Source organism: Microcaecilia unicolor, chromosome 1 (genome assembly GCF_901765095.1).
Source record: "Microcaecilia unicolor chromosome 1, aMicUni1.1, whole genome shotgun sequence".
Classification (NCBI taxonomy): Eukaryota; Metazoa; Chordata; class Amphibia; order Gymnophiona; family Siphonopidae; genus Microcaecilia; species Microcaecilia unicolor.
Window position 1 is genome coordinate 45,608,355 of NC_044031.1, and position 27,048 is coordinate 45,635,402.

At 43.6% G+C, this 27,048-nt stretch overlaps 1 protein-coding gene across 1 annotated transcript in view; it reads right to left on the reverse strand.

Annotated features, from left to right (window-relative positions):
* Positions 1–27,048, reverse strand: part of MYO1G (myosin IG) — a 367,932-nt gene that overhangs the window by 266,871 nt on the left and 74,013 nt on the right. The window contains exons 5-6 of the mRNA XM_030196702.1: positions 14,418–14,471; positions 13,031–13,126 (exon numbers count right to left, since the gene is read on the reverse strand). Of these exons, the coding sequence (XP_030052562.1) occupies positions 13,031–13,126; positions 14,418–14,471 (150 nt within the window). The remainder of the gene's footprint in view (positions 1–13,030; positions 13,127–14,417; positions 14,472–27,048) is intronic.

Sequence of the window (27,048 nt, forward strand, 5' to 3'; positions counted from 1 at the left end):
GCTACTCCTCCACTCCCAATTCTGGGTCTTCCATGCTATGCAGATTTATCCCACGCATAGTCATCGTGGATATCCTGAAAGCCTGACTGGCTGTGGGAGTCCCAGGACAGGTTTGGGAAGCCTTGGTCTATAAGGTGCTACCAGCCTATTTGTCATTTTTAATCATTCCCATTATTCAACCTTAACGTGATTTTCCACACAGACAATGAGATGGCTACACAGTCATTAATTCCCATGGTACAACACTACTGTGACTGCCTACAGAGCAGTGGTGTACCCTGGGTCTTCAGCACCGAGGGACAATATGTACAATTGTGACCCCCCCCCCCCAACACACATAGAAATATAGAACATGACTGCAGATAAAGGCCATATGGCCCATCCAGTCTGCCCATCCTCAGTAACCCCTAACTCTTTCTTTCCCATGTTTATCCCATGCCTTCTTAAATTCTGACACAGACTTTGACTCCACAACCTCCATTGGGAGGCCATTCCATGCCTCCGCCAACCTTTCTGTGAAATAATACTTTCTTAGATTACTCCTAAGCCTATTCCCTCTTAACTTTATTGTAGGCCCCTCGTTCCAGAGCTCTCCCTCAGTTGAAAAAGGCTCACTTCCTGTACATAAATGCCCTTGAGATATTTAAACGTCTCTATCATGTCTCCTCTCTTCCAGCGTATACATGTTGAGGTTCATAAGCCTGTCCCTATATTTTTTGTGTTCAAGACCACTTACTAATTCTGTAACCGCCCTCTGGACCGACTCCATCCTGTTTATATCTTTTTGTAAGTGCGGTCTCCAGAACTGCACATAGTACTCTAAATGGGACCTCACCAGAGACTTTTACAATGGTACTATCACCTCCTATTTCCTGCTGGTCATACCTCTTTTTATGCATCCAAGCATCCTTCTGGCTTTGACCATTGCTTTTTTTTCACCTGTTTGGAAGCAGTAAGGTCATCAGACACAATCATCCCCAGGTCCTGCTCTTCCTTCGTACACTGAAGCACTTCACCCCCTATACTGTATTGTTCCCTCAGATTCTTGCAACCCAAGTGCATGACCCTGCATTTTTGGGGATTAAATCTTAGTTGCCAAATATCTGTCCATTCCCCCAGCTTCGCTAGGTCCTTCCTCGTGTCATTCACACCCTCCAGAGTGTCCACCCTGTTGCAGAGTTTGGTATCATCCGCAAAAAGACAAACCTTACCAGACAGCCCTTCCGCAATATCGCTCACAAAAACGTTTAAAAAAGCTGGCCCAAGGACCGATCCCTGCGATATTCCACTGGCAACATCCTTTTCTTCAGCGCAAGCTCCATGTACCACTACCCTCTGTCTCCTTCCATTCAACCAATTTTTAACCCAATCAGTTACTCTAGGTCCCATACTGAGGGCACTCAATTTATTTATCAGTCGCATGTGCGGAACTGTGTCAAAGGCTTTGCTCAAATCAAAGTACACCACATCTAGTGCCCCTCCTGTGTCCAACAGTGTGGTCACCCAGTCAAAGAAGTCAGTCAAATTCGTCTGACACGACCTGCCACTAGTGAAGCCATGCTGCCTCGGGTCCTGCATTCCATTCTTGAGAAATCTCACAATCCTCTGCTTTGTAGCATTTCCATTAGCTTACTCACCACTGAGGTCAGACTGACAGGTCTGTAATTCCCAACCTCCTCCTTACTTCCACTCTTGTGCAAAGGAACCACATTTGCCCTTCTCTAGTCCTCCGGGACCACTCCAGTCTCCAAGGAAGCATTGAAGAGGTCAGTCAGCGGAGCCGCCAGAACTTCTCTGAGTAAGCAGTTCAGCTTTATCCGTATCATCTTCCACATATTTATCCCTCTCAGCTTTGAGCATCACAATGGCACTTCCACTTGTCACTTACATATCTGAAAAGGTCTTACCACCCAATTTTACTGTATTAGCTATCTCTGCTTCCATTTGCCACTTTGCACAATGCTTCTTCTGATTTTTAACCTTCTAATTCCTCCTCCAGTGCCCTCCTCAGGCTGGAGCACAAGGGTCATGGACCCCTCCAGATCCATGTCTCATGGGGATTAATGCCCATATTGCATGTTTACTTATCACATGCAATAAGTCTCCTACAACCTTTAGAAAATGTGATATTCTGCCTACAAATAAGATTCTAAAACAGATTACAATATAGGTCTAATATGAAGAAGAATAACTCAATATAGACAAAATAAAAGCAAGTACAATATGAAAAGAATACATCAATTAAAATAAAAGACAACTAAAGACACCTGTGGAGAAACTTTACAAAAGTTTAAATAAAAAGATTTTAATCAAAACTCTGAGGAACGCTTGTTCCGTAAATCTGGAGCATTTCATTAGCATGTGCTACATTTGTTGGGAAAGCAGGGGCCGATAGCCACTCTTGCTAAAATAAATCTTAAGATACGAGAAGGGATGTAGGGATGTAATAACCACCTCAGATCTTTAGAGGAAGCCTGAGGAAATTATTTATAGAGCAGAGTGATAACCTTTTTATTGAATTTCCTGTTCTACAGGAAGCCCATGTCAATCCCTTAACAATGAACTGGCATGATCATCCCTTCACTTCTTCATTTTATTATTTTTACTGCAGAGGAATTTTACTCTAGGCAATCCTTAGTAAGGTGAATTACAATAATTGATTCAAGTTAACACCTAGCTGTGAGCTATGATCAAGAGATCTTTTTGCCCCAAAGTAGAAAATTGTTGAAGGTGACGAAAAGCAATGAATGTTGATTTAGTGGCATGAGATACCTGATTATCCTAACTCCACTAACTGCCCAGACCTACTCCTAATGAAATCAACACATGCCTTGGTTTTATTGAAACACTGGCAATTTCAGGAAATGTCTGTGGGATCTTCTGTTGCCTGGAAACATTCTTTGCTGTTAGAAGTCGGACTTGAATCTCAATTTGATGAATTTAGAAAGAGAATTCAATCCTGGCTGTTTGAGCTTACCTATGGAAATCTCAACTGACAGCTGCCCTCCCCCCTCATTCCAACAGGTCCACCATGGGTGGCACCTACTTCTCTCGTATCCATTTTTCTCAAAGAAGGAGGGTTAATAGCAGGGATCTGTACTGAGACTGGTGCTATTTAACATATTTATAAATGTTCTGGAAATAGGAATGCAAAGTAAGATGATTACATTTGCAGATGACACAAAACCAGTGGCGATCCGAGGTCGGCTGTCACCCGGGGCGGATCGCTGCTGCGCACCCCCCCCCCCCCCAGGGTGCAGTGGCATCCGTCCCCCCAGGGTACAGCACAACCCCCCCCCCCCGGCGCAATGACACCCCCTCTCCAGCGCATCAAGCCCCCCACCCGGCACAATGACACCCCCCTCCCTGGTGCATCAAGCCCCCCCCCCGGGTGCATTGTTGGCTGCTGGAGGGTGCAGAGAGCAGTCGTGCGCCTGTCGGCTCCACTGGCTCCCTGCTCCCTCTGCCCCAGAACAGGAAGTAACTTGTTCCAGGGCAGAGGGAGCAGGGAACCAATGAAGCCAACAGGCACACGGCTGCTCTCTGCACCCTCCAGCAGCGTGCACCCGGGGCAGACCGCCCCGTCCTTGCTACGCCGCTGCACAAAACTATTCAAAGCTGTTAAACAAATGCGGATTGTGAAAAATTGCAGGAAGACCTTAGGAAATTGGAAGACTGGGCATCCAAATAGTAGATGAAATTTAATGTGGGCAAATGCAAAGTGATACACATTGGGAAGAATAATCCAAATCATAGTTACCTGATGCTAGAGTCCACCTTAGGAGTTAGCACTCAAGAAAAAGATCTAGGTGGTGTTGTAGATAATACACTGAAATTTTCTGCCCAGTGTGAGACAGCAGCCAAACAAGCAAACAGGATGCTAGGAATTACCAGGAAAGGGATGGTAAGTAAGACCAAGAATACTATAATGCCTCTGAATCAATCCACGGTGCAACCTCACCTCAAGTATTGCATTCAATTCTGGTCAAAGGCCACGTACAGTGGAGGTGCGGTGATTCCTATGAAAGTAGTCAGGTCAAGGAGAAAGGGGTAGGACAAGTTGTCTCTATCCAATCACAAGGGAGACGTGTAGGTTTCAAAATCTTTATTGAGGAACATTCAAATGACTCGACACAGCTGCCGTGTTTCGGCGCAAATGCGCCTGCGTCAGGAACCTTATGAATGAGATAACCTGGTGTTTCCTTGTTACACAATATAATTACAAGGAAGAATGCTCAGTAAAAAAATCCTAAGAAACGGCAATAAACATGGAGTCCAGCAAGGAGTTCCAATTCAAGTATAAAAGACAGGGCTGGTCCTAGAGTCTCTGGCGCCCCCCCTGCAGACTATCAGTTGGCGCCCCCCCCCCCCCATCTCCTTTCTCTCTTCTCCCACCCTGCCCCTGTCCAGTGATTCTCCTTTGCCCCCATCCCCCTCCCATTTATGGCCACCTGCCCGCCCTCTTCTCCCCCCCCCCCAACATCCCCCTTTTTCTTCTTGCTACCCTGCGTGGTTTAAGTCTTTTTTAATTTACCTCCATCCCAGTGGTCGCGTCATTTTAAAGCCCTGCCCGTCTCTAGCCTTCCCTCCCTTCGTGAGTTCGTTCCCGCAGAGTCCCGCCCTCGAGGAAATGATGTCAGAAGGCGGCGCAGTATGGTGGTGCAGCAGCGCCCTTGAAGGCAGGCGCCCCCCTGCGGTGCTTACCCCGCTTACTGGGTTTGACCGGCCCTGGTAAAAGATCTAGGTGTAGTTGTAGATAATACACTGAACTTTTCTGCCCAGTGTGAGGCAGCAGCCAAACAAGCAAACAGAATGCTAGGAATGACTTGGAAAGGGATGGTAAATAAGACCAAGAATACTATAATGCCTCTGAATCAATCCATGGTGCAACCTCACCTCAAGTATTGCGTTCAATTCTGGTCGGTCACCATATCTCAGAAAAGATATACAGTAGCAGAATTAGAAAGGGTTCAAAGAAGAGTGACCAAAATGATAAAGGGGATGGAAAGGCTAAAGAGGTTAGGGCTATTCAGCTTGGAAAATAGGCAGCAGAGGGGGGATATGACTGAGGTCTACAAAATCCTGAGTGCTGTAGAACGGGTAAAAGTGAATCAATTTTTTACTCTTTCAAAAAATACAAAGACCAGGGGACAATGAAGTTACATGGAAATACTTTTAAAGCAAATAAAAGGAAATATTTTTTCACTCAATGAATAGTCAAGCTCTGGAACTCGTTGCTAGAAGATGTGGTAACAGCGGTGGTATCTGGGTTTAAAAAAAGGTTTGGACAAGTTCATGGAGGAAAGGTCCACAGTCTGCTATGGAGACAGACATGGGAAAGTCACTGCTTTCCCTGGGAGTGGTAGCATGGGATGGTGCTACTAAGTGGGTTTCTGCCAGGTACTTGTGACCTGGATTAGCCACAGTTTGGAAAACAGGATACTGGGCTAGATGGACCATTGTTCTGACCCAGTATGGCTACTCTTATGCTGCTTTTGGAAATGGCTGCAAAGTACATCCACACTGAAATTCATTTACAACTTGGGACTCAGAATTGCTTTCTAACTTGTTCTAGTCTTCTTCAAACATTAGCAGCCCATGTACTCTTGGAGGGGAATAAATATCTGGTAGATTAATGGAAACAGTCATTCAAACTGTCACAGTATGTATGCAAATCACAGCAAGCCACCGAGATGTTCAAGTCCTTACAATTGCAGTATCATGAGGGTCAGTGTCTGTGTCACCTAGGGATGTGCATTTGTCCTGGGGAACTGAGTTCGATTCCCACTGCAGCTCCTTGTGACTCTGGGCAAGTCACTTAACCCTCCATTGCCCCTGGTATTTATTTATTTATTTATTTAATTGCATTTGTATCCCACATTTTCCCACCTATTTGCGGGCTCAGTGTGGCTTAAAATACATTGTAAATGATGGAAATACAGTTTGTTACATTACGATTATGGGTTACATTGTGAATAGTTAAGGAAGACAGAGTCAGATCAATCACCTTTGGGGCGTATAAACTAAAGGATATGACGTTGGGGAATTACTACGCTGATCGAATAATAGCAAGAGAGCGATGGGGTAGACATTTTTTATCTGTGGGTAGATTGTTGAATGGGAGAGAGTACGAGGAAGTGGAGTACATGGGGTACTCCAAAATAAGTACCCGAATATATGTAAACCGCTTTGAATGTAGTTGCAAAAACCTCAGAAAGGCGGTATATCAAGTCCCATTTCCCTTTCCCATAACCAGGTCTGAATCCAAACTGGCATGGATCTAGCCAATTTCTCTCTTCTAGCCAACCACTGAGTTGAACACAGACTGTTTGTTCTATAAGTTTCCCTAGAAATGGGATGTTGGATACTGGCTGGTAACTTTCAAGTTTGTCCAGGTCATTGTTGTTTTTCTTTAGCAAAGGGTGAACCACTGCCTTTTTCAATGCTGTTGGTAGCTGCCCATTAGAAAGAGAGGATTTCATGATATTTGTGGTGCCTTCTATGGGGCCCATACTTACCTGCTGCACTATGTTTGATGAGCAGGGGTCGAGGGAGCAGGTAGTTGGTCAAAGGTCTCTTAGGATTTTGTCAAGGTTCTCTTCTGCTATTGAGTTAAAAGTGTCCCATATGTCTGTGTCAGGAGGGGTGAGATGTGCGCTCCTGGCTAACTGATTGGAGATTGGGTGGGACTGCCTGTAAATCCTGGCAGAGATTTTTAATTTTGATGGCAAAGTATGCAGCAAATTCATTGCAGTTCAGTTTTGACTGGGCAGGCTGGTTCTGTTGTAGGGGTTGCAGTAGGCTGTTTACTATACGGAACAGCTGCTTGGTTGAATTGGCAGCCTGTGCAATGCATCGAGAGAAATATTGTTTTTTGGTTGCTCTATCAGCCACTCCTTTTTCATTTCTTTATGAAGAAATCCATAAGTAATTAGAAAAATGACATTCCTGGAAATTAATCTGTCACTCCTGGACAAAAAAAACAAAACAAAACCCAGCTAGCAACAGCATTTAAACCTCAGCCACAGGTGCATGTGTTTTTACAGAAATATATGAAGATCCTCAGGACATGGTTATAATGAAGATTTTTCCAACATTGAAAAACCCTCTCTCGGGTTTCATTGGCTGTTTTTGTGAAGCAATTGTGACACCTAGTGGCCTTTTGTAGACATGCATGCATGCATGCAGAATGTCGAATCTGACTCCAGCCAAAAAAGGAGTAGGAACAGACTAGGGACTCTCGATATGTAGTTTGAAACTTTTATTCGATGATGACATGGTACCCTGTTTCGGCACATACGTGCCTGCTTCAGGAGTCTGCACAGATATAAACAACCCCATATATAAATAATCACAAATATAGACATATAAATACAATTTATAAAACATCATAAAATGTAAATAAAACATGAAATAGTGGTGTGAAGTAACTCCACATAAAAACAGAGACAATGAATCATAAAATGAAGTGCTTGAATGATGTGAAATGTAATATAAATGACAAGTGAAGGGTATAATATCTTTTTAAATGCTTAAAGCAAATGATAAAGTGAATGTTATATGGGATAGACAGTATTTAGAAGAGGCAAATAAATAAATAAAATCAGATGTCTAATGAAAGAGTATCAAAGCTTGAGAGACTTTATCAAGAATTATACAGCCTGGGTAACTTGGCATCTCTGCAAATCTGCCCTACAATGGCAAAAGGAAGTGTTTCAGTAAAAATAGACAGTTATTTCATTTTGCGCCTTTGTTCGGTTGGAGTGGTATCTTTATTATGTCTGGTACTGTAGGGGACCCGTCTCTTGGGTCCTTCAGATTATATGTGTTGCTCTTTGTGATGGGAATAAAGTTCCTGTCTTTTTTTATAAATAATAGTCTGTTGTCCTGGTCTCTTGAGTCGTTGGTCCACTTCCTATTGTTGTTTTCACGTGGGATTTTGGCGTTCATCCACTTCAGTGGACCTTTTCTCCTTACCCCTGACAGAGAACCGGACCATGACTTTCCAGAGCTGGGACAATGTCCTCAGCTACAGTGAGGAATACTTCAATCAGTTGTTACAACACCAAGATCAAGAGGTTGATGACGTGAATCAATCAACGGAATTTTGATGGACTTATGGTTAGACATTGTGCATTTAAGAAAGAACATCATTCGTAATGATCTTCATTTTAGTACAATGCTTAATTATTGTAGATCCAAAAGGATACACAGGGGCCTTAGGTAGAAAATATATGCCTTTTCTAATCATGTAGCTAAATCTGTCTTCTAAGCTACATGATTAGAAAATGCATATATCTTCCACCTTTTGCAACATTATTACATTAGTCTTTCTCAAGACCCATCTTTTGTGTTACAAAATTGAAAAGACACGATATTGGAGATTTTGTAATCTACTCATTATCCAAAGACTCCTGAAGCAGGCCTTAGGCTGAAACACAGTACTGTGTTGAATCTTTGATCAATAAACCTTCTTAAAGCATTAAGTTTGCTTCCCTTGTTTCTGGAGTCTGTGGTCCATTTCCCACCATCCTTTTGCCTTTACTATACTCCATGGGATTTCAGAGTTCTCCGCCCAGGTGGCTTTCTACTGGCACTTATGATGCAAGATTAAATATTTCAGGGTGAGAAGGAAGCTATCCAGAACCTCCCCCCCCCCCCCCCCCCCCCCCCGAGCAACCGCTTTTGTGATATATTTGTAAGTGTTACTTTTAAAACAGAAAACGCGACTGCAACGTACATTTAGCTGTGAGTTTTCTTGGTCTGAGCAAATAAATACAATTGAGAGGACAAGTATTAAAAACTGACAGGTAAATACTTGGCTGTGGGCAACCCGACATAATAGCCCTGACAAAACAGCCCTTGACAAATCAGCCCATAACAAAATAACCCTCACCAAAATGGCCCCTCCCACAAAATAACCCTTGACAAAATAACCCCCTGGACAAAAATAGCCCATCACAAAAATAAATGATACACTACATTCTTTATTGAAAGACGTAAAAAAAATAGCATTTCAAAAACCTAATAACTGTATTGAAATATAAATCAAATAACATTTCATATTGTACATACCAGTTACTACTTATCAGTGCCGCCGAGGGGTGGGGCAGGAGGGGGCAAAATTCCCTGGACCCAGGCCTCCAAGGGTGGCCCAGCGCCAGGGTCTCTCTCTCTCTCTCCTGCTCCTTACGGGACCTGGGTGATTGTGACTCGACAGGAGCAGGAGAAAGAAAACTCCGCCGCCAGGCCCCCCTTGGAGGCTGGGGAGGAGCCGGAGTAGCAGACACAGCAGAAGAGATCTTCCTCCAGCACTGTTCTTCTTCACTCTGCTGCACTGCCTGCCAAGCGGCTGCTTTTCCCCTCAGCCTGCACATGCTCGATTTTGAAACTGAGCATGCAAGACCTGAGAGAAAAGCAGCCGCAGGGACAGGCCATGCGGCAGAGTGAAGCAGAGCAGCGCTGGAGGAAGACTCCTGCTGGCGGGGCCTTGAGATCCCCGCCAGCCAATGTATTTACAGTTGCGGCAGGCAGGGGCAGCAGCGATCCTGGGGGTGGGGGGGGGGGTAGCGGCGGCAACAATCCTGGGGGGGGGGGGCGGCAGTGGCAACGATCCTTGGGGGGGCCAGGCCCAGCTCAGTCTCTCAGCGGTCCTGCTTCTTGCTAAACTATAACAATCTCTAAATAGACAGATTATGTGCTACACTTATAAGGAAGGTAATAATTTCATCTGCATTATAAGTTGGAACAAGTACTCTCAAATGTTTCTCTAATTGTATATACTTTGATGATGGCTCTGATATTACCTACTCTATACAATTTCTTTATCCCATCCTCTTACTCACGTGGAGGGGCATAATCGAACGAAAACGTCTATCTCCATGGGTGTTTATCTCCGAGAACGGGTCCATGAAGGGGCGGACCGAACCATATTTTCGAAAAAAAATAGACGTCCATGTTTTATTCGACAATTTGTGAGCTGGGCGTTTTTGTTTTTCAGTGATAATGGAAAATGAAAGTGCCCAGCTCAAAAACGAATAAATCCAAGGCATTTGTTCGTGGGAGGGGCCAGGATTCGTAGTGCACTGGTCCCCCTCACATGCCAGGACACCAACCGGGCACCCTAGGGGGCACTTTTACAAAAACAAAAAAAAAGGTAAAAGAGCTCCCAGGTGCATAGCACCCTTCCCTTGTGTGTTGAGCCCCCCAAATCTCCCTCAAAACCCACTGCCCACAAGTCTACACCATTACTATAGCCCTAAGGGGTGAAGGGGGGCACCTACATGTGGGTACAGTGGGTTTGGGGGGCAGTTTGGAGGGCTACCATTTACCAGCACAAGTGTAACATGTGGGGGAGGTGGGCCTGGGTCCACCTGCCTGAAGTCCACTGCACCCCCTAATAACTGCTCCAGTGACCTGCATAATGCTGCCAGGGAGGTGGGTATGACATTTGAGGGTGAAAATAAAAAGTTCTGAAACGGCATATTTTGTGGTGGGAGGGGGTTTGTGACCACTGGGGGAGTCAGGGGAGGTCATCCCCGATTCCCTCCAGTGGTCATCTGTTCATTTAGGGCACTTTTTGGGGCCTTATTCATGGAAAAACAGGGTCCAGGAAAAGTGCCCTAAATTCTCACTAAAAACGCATATTTTTCTTCCATTATCGGCGAAAGGCACCCATCTCTGATCGCCCGATAACCGCGCCCCAGTTCCGCCTTCACCACGCCTTCAACACGCCCCATCAACTTTGTCCGCATCCGCGATGGAGTGCAGTTGAAAACGTCCAAATTCGGCTTTCGATTATACCGCTTTATTCGTTTTTGTGAGATAAACGTCTATCTCCCGATTTGGGTCGCAATATAGACGTTTTTCTTTTTCAATTATAAGCTGGATAATATTCTAATTATATTTCATATTACCAGTATTCTTCCTACCATTTATTAGCATCCACATTATTACAAAAACTATAAAAGTTAATTCTGAAGGCAGCTTTTACTATCATTAAAATAGTAATGTGGAGTGGCTACTTTTCACTCTTTTGAGGGCATTAATACATCAGTCGTGAATTTTAAAGAGAGCAAAACACTTTTACTGCTTGATGCTGGTTATATTTATGAGACTGACGGTCAAACACGTTTATAGGGCTGACAGTTGTACCAGGCTAATGTAGAATTCCTACTTTTACTCATATCCACAGATCAGAGAAGAAGAGAAGAGGTGGTGGGCGTAGAAGGGAAGGCAAGTAGAGGAGAAAGAAAGAGAGAGGCACAAATTCACTTATTTATTGAAGAAACATATTTTCTAGGTCCTTATACCAGGGGCGTAGCCAGACAACAGATTTTGGGTGGGCCTAGGCAAGAATTGGGTGGGCACCAAGTGTTCTCCCCCCCCCCTAAAAAAAAATCTCAGCTGGTGGGAAAACACTTCTTTCCACCTTGGCAACAGGAATGCACTGAAAACTGAGCATGTGCAGGTGCCAGTGTCGTGGAGAGTAGTGTTTTTGTTACCATCAGGGGGAAATCTTCAGCTGGCGGAGCTTGGGATTCCCATCAGTTACCACTAAACATGTGCTACTGTTGGGTGGGCCTGAGCCATAAATGGGTGGGCCCTGGCCCACCCAAGCCCACCTGTGGCTACGCCACTGCCTTATACACTGAAGAATTAAATTGGTCTTGTCACCACACCCAGAAATACCAAATCACACTCAAAACTGTGACCTTTCCCGTCTCCCCTTTCCTCTCCTTCGCCGTTCTGCCTTCAAACTCACCTTGGATATCGTTGGCTACAGCAGCAAGTTTTGCGGGTAGCCTGGGACCTGCTCCGGATCATTCCTTCTATGGCACCCCACCCCCCTAATCGTGGTAACGTTAGCCGCTAAAACACGGCGCATGCGTGATAAACAAAGAACACCAGCAACACCAACAAAGTCCCATGCTCTGACCTGAGAGTCCCATCGCTCCAGTCATTATTTTCTCCTACAGCAAGTACCATTATCTAATCGGTCTATTTTTCAAGGGTTGGAGGAGAGGCTATGGGAGCCATATGTCAGGAGCTATTATGTTGGAGGCTTTTTCGTTATCTATTTTTTTTTGTTGGGGCTATTTTGTCTCAGGGTTTTTTTTTGACAGGGTTATTTTGACCCGGTCCCTTGGCTGTGTTATACCAGTTTTAGATAAAAGAGTGAAAGGAATAATATTAAGCATTATTATGAAAAAATAATACAGTGACAACAGCAATATCTGTTCAATGTTTAATAGTCAAAACAAATACCCAGTGGTGTTCCTTGGTCGGCTGCCACCAGGGGCGGATCGCCACTGCGTATTCCCCCCCCCCCCAGGTGCAGCATCATCCCCCCCCCCCTCCGGTGCATCACCTTCAAACCCCCCCCTCACCCCCGGGGTGCATTCTTCTTACCTGCTGGGGTGCTGAGAGCAGCCACGCAGCTGTCGGCTCTGCCTGGTTCCCTGCTCTCTCTGCCCCAGAACAGGAAGTAACAGCAGAGCCAACAGCCATGCGACTGCTCCCTGCACCCTTCCTGCAGCATGCATCCGGGGCGGACTGCCCCTACCGCCTCAGCCTCGGTACGCCGCTGTAATTATCAGCAGACGCTACCTGTTTAAAATGGTCTTCATTTCCTACTTCTGTGTTAAGTAGATATCACTACCCGAAGTGTTGAAGACGAGTACAAGAAGAGAGGTTCCAGCGACCGTCGAGAGAGAGCTTTTCTGCGCATGCCTGGTGAGAGAGAGGTCTTCTGCCATACCCCAGGAACAATCCTCCCCTTTATCTTCCTAATGCTCAACGTTAACAGCACGCCTATATTTGCATACTATTAGCATTGAGCATTAGAAAGTTGTTTTGCCGCACTGACCCGACGCTATTTTCCAGTGCTGTTCTACACAGAGCCAGAGTTTTGAGCATCAGGGCATCATGGAGGTAAAGTATAGAGGGGGTGCCACAGCCTGCTATTTCTAAGCATCAATTCAGCAGTTGCTAAATAGATGCATGGAAAGCGTTTTCAGTGGATACTTACATTGCTTGTGGCGCCCTCCATGGTGAACTGGTAGAGTGCAGGATCTTTGCAGACATGGAGCGTGCTCAGCAGTTGGTCTGGGGCTCCTAGAATCAGCTGTAAGGAAGAGACATCACTGCTTACCTTAACATATTTCATGTGATGGTACAAGGGGCACATGGGTTGGTTAGGTTAAAAGAAGAACCTAACCAACCAAGAGTCCTGGCTTAGTGACTCAGTGGCATGTCACATGGACAGATCTGGAGTCAATCCCCAAATCAGGTCTTCCAAGCCCTGGGCCAGCCAGAGCTGGAGATGTTGCAGTGGTGGTGTTCATAACACAGTGCTTAAATTTGTACATGAATTTATACAATACTAGCATTTACACATATGCATAAGTTCTAGCCAAGATTGGCTCGCTGGCCACAGCAAACAGGACTGGTGAGCCCTGTCCAGCATGCATTTGCATGTTAGCAGGCCCCTATTCCCCCCAATGCAGCAGCCTCCTGCAGGAACCTCGACCCGACTGACCCCCCCCCCCCCCTCCAACGACAGTGGGCTGGAGGTCCAGCGGACCTCCAGTCCCCCTGATAGAGGTCTTCAGCCCCCCCTTAAACCCCCCCCAGCATTCCTGAGATGTCCCTGGTGGCCCAGTGGGTCGCGGTCAATCCCTCCCCCCACCCACCTACCTACCTGGTGGTCTAGTGGCCCTTCCCCACGCCCCAACTCCCTTATATGGTGTGAAGCCCCACCCAGTGCATCCCAGGATGCACTGGGCAGGGCTGGGTGCTGACATTTTTCAGGCGCCACCGATGAAAGAGGAAGGAGGCCACCTCCCTCCTCCAACCTAAGGTAGGGAGGTGGGGGGATTGACTGCGGTCCACTGGGCCACCAGGTACATCTGAGGGATGATGGGCGGGGTTAGGGGGGCTGGAGACCCACTGGATCTCCAGCCTGCCCTGAAACTGTGTTGGGGGGGGGTCAGGGGGACCGGAGGTCCGCCGGACCTCCAGCCCCCATTTTGTCTGGCTCGGGGCAGGGGTATTTGGGGTCTGGTGGTCCCTTGGACCTCCAGCCCCTGTGTTTGACAGGTCTGGGCTTGTTACAGCCCAGACCTGTCAAACAGATGTGAGAAGATTGTACCTGAGCGCATACTCAGGCACAATCCTCCCACACTTCTACCCCATTATCAGAGAGAATTGCGTGCTTAAATTTGCATGCAATTATCTCTGATCATAGGTCCAGTAAAGTCCTATGCTGTTCCAGCGCTGTTCTTAGAGCACTGTTAGGAACAGCGCGGGGCTTTTGATCATCTGCCCATTAGTCACTTCCACATCCTTAGCTCACACACATTGTATCTGTCCTGAAGAATCATATGTTGGAGGATACAACTCTAAATAGACCTTACCTGGTAGAAGGAGTGGAAGTTTCTCTCGCCTTGGTATTGCTTGAGAACTCGAGACTGTAAGGGAGAAACAAAAGAGAGTAATTCAGGTATGAGGAATGTGATTCTTGAACTTTCTGTAGCCTGGAATTTTCAGAAACAAGCCATCTCATAGAACAATGACCACTGCAAATGTTCTTCAGGGTCACAGCATGAGGTTAACTCAAGCAACATGGTTAAACTGAGATTAGATCCTCACAATATTTCCGCAGTGTTCATATAATAAATGTATCTGTCCCAAAAGACCACTGGAGATTATTTTTTCCAATAGGACCTCAGCAGTGACACTCAGTGGCTTCAATTATTGTACAACAAGTTCAGAAGTGGGAAATGAAGGACGGTTGGACAAACCACTGGTTCAACCAATCCAATTTATTTCTTATGTTTCAACGTTTTTATTGATGATAAATCAAAATGGGGGTTCCAACAATCTCTTGTAACAAGAACAAACATAGCACCATATCAACTCTGCCACACAAATGCTACAAACATACCTTATCATCAACATTTTAACATTTCCCTACCCGTCCATTCCCACCACCCACCTACCCCCTTCAACCCTTTAAACATCAAAGTGGAGCGTAACATGTTACTGCACTTTCAATCTCTTCGGACTGTCCATACGGTCCCATGGTCTAAGAGCAAAGGATATAAGCCGTGCCGCCGCCTCTGTCTTGCAATTGCAGGAGATCCTTCAGCTACATACATCGAAGACCGAGCAGGAGGCTTTGTTTCTTATAACCTCCCGCTCTCCAGCTGAGCTATACTTGTGGATCCACAATGTTCAAGATGATGCCCCAAAGGGCAAACAACATATTCACTATGACCATACAACCAAATTCAACCCCGAATAAGGCCCCCACTATACCCCCAATTTATTTATTTATTTATTTTTAGATTATTTCCACCTTTATTTCTGCATGCTCTATGTGGAAGCCTTCTCAAAATCCTCTAGCACATTTTTTCAGTTCCCTCTATTTATCCTAGTCTGTTTGTCCACAAGCAATACTTGAATTTTTTTTTTACCTATGAAGTTGAAAGTGACATTTTATCATATTTATATAAAGTAATACTGTGGCTAAAATATAGGGAGTTGTAAAATTTCACAAAGTAAATCAGAATAAGAACCCAATGAGAACAGAGAATCATTTATGATATATCCTTATCCTATGCAAATGTAACGCCCCAATTTATTTCTTAAAACCAATGTTAAGACTTGACACAGAAACCGTGTTTCGGCATACAAGATGCCTGCTTCAGGAGTGTAGCTACACTGGAGCAGTCACGCTTGTCTTGCGATACTGAAACATTCAATGCAAATTTGCTTATTCTTTTGACAGTGCATTACCTATACACGCACGGTCTTTTTAAAGACCTACTCATTATTTCCAGTCCTGATTAGCACCATTCCTTTTTTGATGCTTACACCATCAGACTCCTGAAGCAGGCATCTTGTATGCCGAAACACGGTTTCCGTGTCGAGTCTTAACATTGGTTTTAAGAAATAAATTGGACTGGTTGAACCAGTGGTTTGTCCAGCCGTCCTTCATTACTCACTTCTAGACATGTTGGTTTCTCCGTGGGATCTTTTGTGTTCAGATACCGCCTTGTTGAGCAAAATATAATAAAATATAAAACAAATATAAATATATAAATAAATATAAAACATTATAAAAGAAAAATATGATAAAAGAAAACTATGGAAATGATAAAACAATCAAACAAGAATGAGAAACATACCTAGAAGTATCTGATGAAAAAATACCTTGTTGGTCAGATGAATAACAGCACATAAGTTGCTAACAGAGATATCTAGAACAAATGTATAAATAGATAAATACATCTTATACATAAAATAATATAATATAATATAATATAATATAATATAATATAATATAATATAAAGGAGCTACCCAAACTAACTTGTCGTTAGCAACTTATGTGCTGTTATTCATCTGACCAACAAGGTATTTTTTCATCAGATACTTCTAGGTATGTTTCTCATTCTTGTTTGATTGTTTTATCATTTCCATAGTTTTCTTTTATCATATTTTTCTTTTATAATGTTTTATATTTATTTATATATTTATATTTGTTTTATATTTTATTATATTTTGCTCAAGGGCTATACTTATATGTTTTTAAATGTTTATGTATATATTCTTTGCGTATTTCCCATTTATGTATATTTTATAGACCCCTGACGCAGGCCTTTACGGCCGAAACACGTCACATGTCGGGTCATTTGTGCAGATTTGAATAAAGACCTTGTTCAGGAAGACACTCATTGTGAGAGGACTTTTATTGGATCCACTGTTTGTTCGTCTGTCTTTGATTCTCCTGTGGAGAGATCACCTTCTGTGGGTGTTTGCTACAATTATTTTACACCATTAAGATTTCCGACACCCACTTTGTCATCGGTCCTTAGATCAAAATAATTGAAATATTAAATTTTACTCTTCTAACAATTATAGGGGCACTTTTACTAAAGCTCTTAATGCTAAGAAGCCCATATTATACCTTAGAACAAATAGGAGGCGGTAAGGGCTCCCCCCCCCGGAAAAGGCCACACAGCAAGTGTTACACTTACTACACAGCCTTTTCCTTTTTTTTTTTTGTCTTTTATCCACTGCAGTAAAAGGGGCCTCTGTGCGCAGCAAATCCATGTGATAATTTATTTATTTATTATTACATTTGCACCCCGCGCTTTCCCACTCAAAATATCCGTAAAATCCGCCCCTTTCTTTCCGAGCACTCTACCAAAACCCTCATCCACACCCTTGTCACTACACCCCTTCCCGTGCACTCCGCTCCATGGATAAATCCTTCTTATCTGTTCCCTTCTCCACTACTGCCAACTCCAGACTTCGCGCCTTCTTTCTCGCTGCACCCTACGCCTGGAATAAACTTCCTGAGCCCCTACGTCTTGCCCCATCCTTGGCCACCTTTAAATCTAGACTGAAAGCCCACCTCTTTAACATTGCTTTTGACTCGTAACCACTCGCCTCCACCTACCCTCCTCTCTTCCTTCCCATTCACATTAATTGATTTGATTTGCTTACTTTATTTATTTTTTGTCTATTAGATTGTAAGCTCTTTGAGCAGGGACTGTCTTTCTTCTATGTTTGTGCAACGCTGCGTACGCCTTGTAGTGCTATAGAAATGCTAAATAGTAGTAGTAGTAGTAGTAGTAAAGCAGGTTCAATGCAGCTTACGTAGTAATAGGGATTACAGATTATTGATAGTGAAACTTGATAGGGAAAACATAAGTTGAGTATAGCAGAATAATAAAAGATATAAGTGGGTAGAGATGTGTAAGTGTTGGGTAATTGGATTCATACGATTAGTTTGGTTCATTTGGGTAGGCTTGCTTGAACAGATGGGTTTTTAGTGATTTCCGGAAGGGATGTAGTTCCTGATTGATCGGATAGGTCTCGGGAGGGCATTCCAGAGTTGGCTGCCTAAGAAGGAGAAGTTTGATCCGTAATGGGTTTTGTACTTGAGTCCTTTGCAATTGGGGTAATGTAGGTTGAGGTAAGTTCGCGAGGTTTCAGACATGTTTCTGGCGGGAAGGTCAATCAGATTGAGCATATATAGTCCGGAGATTCACCATGGATAATCTTGTGGATTAATGTGTGGACCTTGAAGTTGATTCGTTCTCGGATAGGGAGCCAGTGAAGTTTTTGTCGAAGAGGTGTTGCGCATTCAAATCGTGATTTGCCAAAAATGAGTCTTGCTGCTGTATTTTGGGCAGTCTGAAGTTTTTTCAGGATATGGGTCTTGCAGCCTAAGAAGATACTATTACAGTAGTCGGTGTGGGTAAGTACCGTGGATTGCACCAGGTTCCGGAATGTTTTCAGGGGGGGGAGGAGATATGGTTTTAATGCTACCTCAGGGCTCCTTTTACCGCAGCTTGGTAAAAGGGGCCCTAAGTTTGTTAAGGCATATTTTTTGTCCTTAAGTTCTTTTTGAACTTTTTTTCAAGTATCATGATAAATTATTTAAGATGAATACTTGTGCACAATTGTCATTTACCTTTTATGGATATTGATGTTTTATTCATTTTTTCCAGTACGTGGAAGGGCATTTTTGATATGATATCTAAGTCAGACTTTGGTTATTTTGAGGTAAATGTCCCAAATCCAAATAGGAAATATGGCCATTTTTTGAAACGCAAAAGGTTTATCTTTTTTATTTTTTAAATGGTCACATGCACGATGTTTTCATGCTCTGTGCGTTTATCCTTTTGGGCCATTAAAAAAAAAAAGTCCAAGTGAAAAACAGAGAAAATCAAGCTACAAGGATGTAGGAGGAGCCAGCATTCTTAGTAGATTGGCCACACAGCGATCCCAGGAGAACAGTGGCGCACCCCAGGGGGGCACTGCAGTGGACTTCAAATAAAAGCTCCCAGGTACACGTCTCACCGTTACCCCCTTATACTGTATGCTGAGTCCTGCAAAATCTACCAAAAACCTACTGTACCCAACTGTACACCACTACAATAGCCCTTATGAGTGAAGACACATATATAAGTGGTTACAATAGGTTTTGGAGGAGTGTGGGAGGACTCACACTTTCCACCACAAGCGTAACAGGTAGAGTGGGATATGGACCTGGGTCCTCCTCGCTATAGTGCACTCCACTGACCACTACACTACTCCAGGGACCTGCCTCCTGCTCTAATGGACCTGGTTGGCTATAATATCTGAAGCTGTCATAGAGGTTGGTAAGTAATACTTTTAGTCACATCTTTGGAGGGTGGGAGGGGAGGTCATCCTTGATTCCATCCAGTGGTCATCTGGTTATTTGGGACACATTTTTTGCCTTATTCATTCTAAAAACAGGTCTAGACCAAAACGTTGAAGTTTTCGCACTGGACGTTTTCGTTTGTTCCATTATGGCTGTAAAATGTCCAAGTGTTAGGAACATCCTAAGCCTGCCCTAAACCCGCCCCCAACATGCCCCATTATGATCTGGCCACACTGCAAATGAATTGCATAGATAAACGTCTGCAAAATAGGTTTCGAAAATACCGATTTGGACATTTTGATAAGAAATTCATCCAAATGCTGCTTTATGACATTTTTTGGATGTTTTTCTCTTTTGAAAATGAACTGTATAGAGTCTTTTCTTAATTTATCCTGAAAATCATTTCTTTTTAATTTTCAAATAGATGTGTTCAAGTAGTAGCACCCATATTTGTTACTTTATGATTATTAGGGATAGCACCCATAAAGACATACACACAGAGGTTATATGTTTAGTGAGTTTTTATCTTTTTTATAAGTTGGTTTATGTAGTTAGATTTTTTTTTATCTTTTCATATGTTCACTCATTTTTATATATGATTGCTTTATATGTATTAGTTTTTACTCAGTCTCAGTTCTGTATGTGCTATTTTTAGACTCCTGGTTTAAGCTTTTCAGCCGAAACATGGCTCATGTTGAGTCGATTTGAATAAAAGATTTTGATTTGATTCATTGACTTTGTTATCTCCATTGTTTATTCTTCATAAAATACTTGTAGCCATTGAGTTTCACCATTGTGTCCTACTGGAAAAAATATTCTCCAGTGGTGTTTGGGGTCCGACTTTCTGCTAAGATAAGTACTTTAAAGAGGATTTTTATAACATTATTAAAATACTAGGAAAAAATGCCCGTTTCTGAGCGCAATGAAACGGGTGCTAGCAAGGGGCCCCCTCCCTCCGTCCCTCCCAGCTACTTGCCTTGTTCACCGTGGCGTTTCCGTTTCGGCCCTCAAGTGTCATAGCTCCGCCCTCGATGTCATGACGTTTTGACGCGAGGGCGGTGCAGACACTCCAGGGCACACCAGATATCTCGGGCGCCTCAACTTCCGTGGAGGCTTCAGAACGTTGGGGTTGCCTTTTATACAGAGAGATATTTATATAAAAAGAAGTTATGAAATTATTGCGAGAGTAATTGCCAATGAAGAATTTGCTGCAAATATATATTTCCAATAACTAAATAAAGATTGGAAATAGGCACTGCTGAGGCGAAAACGGGAAGAGGTATAAGAAATGTGAAGTTGGTCTATGGATAAAGTTGAAGGTGTGTGACTATATTTAGGATCCTTATAAGATTGAAAGCTTTAATTATGTTGTAACATGATGTTTACACATATAACTTTTGAACTTAATGATTGTGTTCTTCTGTAGGTTTCTCTGTGACGATGATGGTATTTCCTATTAGGTGTGGCCACAATCTTGACTTATTATCACTATCAGTTAAATTTACAGTTTTTAAAGCTGACAGAGGTTTTTTCCACTTTATGCCTATATCATCCTTGAGACAGTGTTCATACAATAAATGTATCTGACCCCAAGGAGGATTAAGTACATCATTATATAGAAAGCCAGTAAGCTGTAATACTCTTCTTCAGTTTGGAAGTTACCATCCATATAAACTGAAATATAGTCTACCCGTAAGTCAGTTCCTCCGTATTCGAAGAGTGTGTTCTGATTTAAGTGACTTTAAATAAAAAGCAAAGGAATTGGGGCAACGGTTTGAAGAGAGGGGTTTGCCTTTTTGTGGATTATACCAAGATTTGTACTAGAGTGGACACCTCGGAGGGAGTGGAAAACATGAAAAAGGATCTGCAAAAGTTAGAAGAATGGTCTAATGTTTGGCAGTTAAACTTTAATGCATGCCACTATGGAGGAACCAAATGCACAGTTTGCTTCAGATAGAACACCTTTCTGTTTTGGGAATTACTCTTAAGAAGATTGATCGATTTATTAAAGTTTGGACCCCATTCTTGGATTCTTTGACAGCTAGATTACGCAGTGGAATGTTAAATGCGTTACAATGTTGACACCTGGGAATGAGCACCACCTTCCCAGTATTATCTTTTCATTGTGTGGATCGTAATTCACTTCTTGGACTCTCTGTCATTTGCCTGAAGGGGGAGTAGGGTTGGGGTTGTTTCTTTTCATTGTTGTTTATCTGAGATCATCTGCTTCTGTACTTTTTGGTTCATAAAACTTAATAAAGATGATTTTTTTTTCAAAATAAAAAATTAATTCAAAGAACTGCAGTGATACATTTGGGGAGCAGAAATCAAAGGGAGCCATATGCCCTAGGAGGTGAAAAGCCTATATGCACAGACAGGGAGAGGGACCTTGGGGAGATAGTGTCCGAGGATCAAAACGCAATGAAACAGTGTGACAAGGCAGTGGCTGTAGCCAGGAGGATGCTAGGTTGCATAGAGAGGCGTAACCAGCAGAAGAAAGGAGGTGTTGATGCCACTGTACAAGTCCTTGGTGAGGCCCCACCTGGAGTACTGTGTTTAGTTTTGAAGGCCGTATCTTGCTAAGGATTTAAAAAGACGAAGCGGTCCAGAGGAAGGTGACAAAAAAGATCTGGGGCTTATGCCAAAAGAAGTATGAGACGAGACTGGAAGACCTCAATGTGTATATCCTAGAGGAAAGAAAAGGCAGGGGAGAGATGATACAGATGTTGAAATACTTGAAATGTATTAATATGGAAACAATTTCCAGAGGAGGGGGAACAGTAAAACTAGAGGATATGAATTGAAGTTGCGAGGTGGTAGGCTTAGGTGTAATATCAGGAAGTTCTCACAGTGAGGGTGGTCGATGCCTGGAATGCCCTCCCAAAGGAGATGGTAGAAAAAGGTGACAGAATTAAAAATGCATGGGATGAACACAGAGGATCTTTAATTAGAAAATGGATGGTATAAAATAAAATAAAAAAAAAAACTTAAATGACTGCCTGTGTGTGGATATGTTGAGTAACGCTTAAGTGGCAACTCCGGCTGTTATGAACTAGGGCCGGTGCCGGACAGATTTGTACGATCTGTGTCCCATATATGGCAATCTGGTTTAGTATGGGTTGAAAAGGACTTCAACGGCAACTTCAGTATCTGGAACGTGAGAACAGTGCCAGGCAGACTTTTATGGTCTGTGTCCTGCAGATGACAAGACATATTTGGATAGGCTGGAGTGGGCTTTGACTGCAACTCCAGTAGTTGGAACGTAAGGTCAGGGCCGGGTGGACTTTTACAGTCTATGTCCCAGAAACTCCAAAGAAAGATGATGATCTAGAATTTTACATCACATTTATTACTGGTTTAATCATGAATTGAGGTTATCAATAGAAATCAAACAAAATAAAACATGGAAAAGAAAATAAGATGATACCTTTTTTATTGGACATAACTTAATACATTTCTTGATTAGCTTTCGAAGGTTGCCCTTCTTCGTCAGATCGGAAATAAGCAAATGTGCTAGCTGACAGTGTATATAAGTGAAAACCTTCAAGCATTACTATGACAGTCTGACAGGGTGGGAGGATGGGGGTGGGTAGGAGGTATGCATGAATTGATAATGATAATTGATAATGAGTGAGACTGTTGGGCAGACTGGATGGATTGTTCTCTGGGGCCATTTACCATGTTACTTTGATAATCAAAAGGTTTTGGGTGTCTCAATTTAGGTGGTGAGAGATGGTGCTGGTAGTGTGGTTAAGTGGTTAAACTGAAACACTGTAGCACAAGTTGCATTGTGAACTGTATGAGTAGGTGCTGAATTTCAGCGGAGGCTTTGAGAGAGACATATCAAATGAATCTTTGAGAGGTGAGAGCAAGGAAAGAAAAATGATTCAGAGAACACGGGGCTTTTATGTTGCTTCAATAGAGAAACCTACCAAGTTGCACAGAAGAACATGCCTGCTCTTTGCAGCTTTATCTAAGGTAAAGAATTAAATAGGCAAATTCTGTGCAGATGATACTCACCCCCCCCCCCCCCCCCCCCACTCCACCCCCATCACACTTGGCTACCAAGGAGCAGCAGGTCCATATTTAGATCATCACCATTTCCTTTTGCTGTGCGAATTCTCTGAAGGCTAAACCTCACTCATCACATCTCTCTATTGTGGCAGAGGGCTGAGTAACACCACCTCCGCCAGGCAAGCAAATCTGCCGTGGCTAGTCATTGCAAAAATGAAAGGGGCACCTTTCACAGTGCTATGAGCTTAGAGGTGCAAGAAATGTATTCATTGCTCCTTTTTCTGCTGTAAAACCAAATGTATTCATTTATTTTGTTATATATTGGGATTTATTAACCATCTTTATGAAGAAATTCACCCCAGGAGGTGTACACCAGGTACAGTTTTATATCACAAAAGAGAAAAAAAAAGATGGCCACAACTATTATGAGAGCTTTTTTCTTTTTTTGATCACCAGGTACAGTTTAACACAAAATTTACAATTTTGCTAATCGATAACCATAGTGAAATGACCAAATATAAACATAAGTACAATAAATGCAGTAAACTTGGAAATAGCAAATTTAAACCTAATAATAGGACTAACATGAAACAGTATCAAAAATATACATATTTAACAGCACTGCAGAACAATCATATAACAGAAATATGATAAATGTCAGTACAATACAAACAACACCATAGCAGACATGTGAGGGAGCCTATAAGGCACTGCCACTTCCCCTTAAAAACACTCCTTCACGGTGTCAGGCTTCCTTAAAACCCCTAGTCCCGCCCAGTGGCGTAGCCAAGGGTGGGCCTGGATGGGCCCAGGCCCACTCACTTTGGGCTCAGGCCCACCCAGTAGCAGCACACCTATGATGTGGCTGGCAGGGATCCCTGAACCTCACCAGCCAAAAACTCCCAACAACTGTCCCTCCTGCATACCTTGTAAATAGCAGATCTTCGCCTGCAGCAAGCAGCGTCTGATACATACTATTCGGACCAGCCCCACGTATTCCCACCTATGCGGAAACAGGAAGTTGCATCAGATGGAAGGCTGTGGGGCCAACATGAGCAGTGTGTATTAGTTGCTGCATGCGAGGGACAGAGGATGTTTGGGAGACCAAATGGCATGCAGGCGAGAGAGGGAGACACCAAATCACTTGTGGGACAGGGCAAAGTTATTCTGCCCACCCATCCTGGGCCCAGGCCCACCCAAAATTGGCTTTCTGGCTAAGCCCCTGGTCCCGCCCAAGAGGGAATGAATACGAGAGGGGTGGAGCCAGGAGGGCAAGGTCGAAGAAGTATAAAAGGCTGGGCCAGAGTTAGGTTAAGAGGCCCAGAGGGAAGCAGCAATGCCCACTGCAGATGCCTCCACCCCAAAGCTGAGAAACTGCAACCACTAAGTGCAGGAGGTAGGCCTAGTTCAACTTGGAATCTTGAAAAGTTTGTATTTTGGTCTGGCCGGCTGCAGGCCAGCCTTGTGCACCTGCTAGAGACCTCGCTGGTAACCCTGGATTCAGGGACCAGACCAGAAACCAGTAAGAGTTGATGCTGAGCTGAGAGACATTCATGTATGTTGTGGCCCTGCAGGAACAAGCCACCCGAGGACACTTTTGTTTACAGAACTAGCTTTGAGTATTGTTTCCTCCCTTCCTGTGAAGTGAACAGGCGCCCTTACCGGACACCTTTAATAAATATTATTTGCTTCCATCCTAATTTGCTGAATGTGTGTGGCTTACTAGGCTCCACAGCCCGCCCTCACTCACTTTACCACAGGACTGCATGGAAGAACATTCCCAAATAACATAGATATAATACCATGTCAGCATAACAGCAATGAAACACCTAATAAGCACACATTAGAACATTCAAATAACATATATAGGATATTCCTGTTTTTTTCTACAATACAGCTTTCTATATAGTTGAGGGGCCAAGTGCAGATGTGGAGATGGGGATATGATGGGTAGTATAGAGTCGATTGGGATAAATAGATGGATTGCTAAACTCAAGGCAAGTTCTTTGTATAGTGAGTAAGGATCAGTATAAGAGAACAGAAAAACATCATCAACATAAAAGTATGCACTAATACCTGCTCAATAGTGGTTAAAAGAGTACGAAAAATATAGAATAATAGGGGGACAAGTATAGAACCTTGTGCAGGGAAGAGGATGAAAAGGCGATGTATAGGAACAAGAGTAAGTAGAGAATCCACAAACGTGGAGAACTCAACGAAATCCCACGGATAGTCACAATACAACAAAGCAGTGGGTAAAAAACCAGGAGTTCCAGAGTGAAGATGAACCAAACTTTATTAATCAGTATATTGACTCGACACAGCGTTGTGTTTCGGCCAAAGGGCCTACATCAGGAGTCTAAATACTTGAGTTGAGACCGATAATGATGATCCAGAATTAGCAATGTTGTAAAATACAGTCTGTATTGTAGTGGTCTTAAAAAAGACCTTTGTTCTGAAGCGTGAGCCAGATCACTCGCATGAGCGTCTGGGCTGTGCGAGTGATCTGGCTCACGCTTCAGAACAAAGGTGAAGGCCATTGTTATACCAGGGCCAGGAATGGTTAGAGTTATGATAGGAAGGCTGTAAGAGAACGATGGTGTCCAGTATTGTTCTTAGGCTGGTGTTACGGATTGCAGACTGTTCCGAGAGAGATAAAGATTCAGATTCACAGAGGACAATCTCAGAGATAGATACCAGAAAATCCAAGTTGATCTGGTCTAGTTTCTTAGCATAATATGTGGGCACCTTAGAGGTAGAGTAAATGTGACCACAACTCATGTTAAAAATGATCAGACCAAAAGATGAAAAGGGGTTTTAATGGTGTTTTTTTTTCCTGCCGTGGTAGAGGCTGTGATTTTCGGTATAGACCAGGCAGAGTAGTTCCATTTCAATGATCCAAGTTTTTTTCCGAGGACCCTCTCCTTTTGGGGTGGTCGTAGAGGCGGTCGGGAAATGGGAAATTCTTTCTCGTCTTCCTCCTGTCCTCAGCAATGAAGGTTTGCGGGCCCAGCCTCTGGTTCAGGTAGGAGCTCGGTTGGCGTAGTTTTATGGGAGGTGCGCCCAAATTACTTCAGACCAGTGGGTCTACAGGTTATTTGCGATGGGGTTCGCCTTAGTTTGCACGTCCTTTGTCAGACGCTTTCGTGGAGTCTCCCTGCCATTCTCTGCTCAAAACCAGGGCTGTCAGGGACACTCTATGCAGACTTCTTGACCTTCAGGCTATTTGTCCAGTCCCTTTGGCAGAGCAGCGTCTAGGACGTTACTCCATATACTTTCTGGTTCCCAAGCAAGAGAGTTCCTTCAGGCTGATTTTTAGATCTCCAGGTGGTCAATCGAGCCCTCAGGGTGCCCTCGTTTTGTATGGAGACTTTGCGGTCGGTCATTGTGGCGGTGCAGACCGGGGAGTTTCTGACGTTGCTCGACCTCAGAGAAACCTACTTGCATATCCCTATTTGACCGGCACACCAACGTTTCCTTCAGTTTGCGGTGCTCTGCCAGCATTTTCATTTTCGGACTCTTACCTTCGGCCTTGTGACTGCTCCTCAGACTTTTACCAAAGTCATGGTTGTAGTAGCCGCAGCACTCAGAATGGAAGGCATTCTAGTTCATCCTTATTTAGATAATTGGTTGATCAGAGCAAAGTCTTACCAGGAGAGCATTCAGGTGACAGCTCAAGTAGTAGACTTCTTGAAGTCCCTAGGTTGAGTAGTCAGTGCACAAAAGATCCGTCTGCAGCCATCTCAGTCGTTGGAGTACCTGGGAGTCTGTTTTGACACATTGCAGAGCCATGTTTTTCTTCTGCAGGCTCGTGTCCTCAAACTGCAGTCTC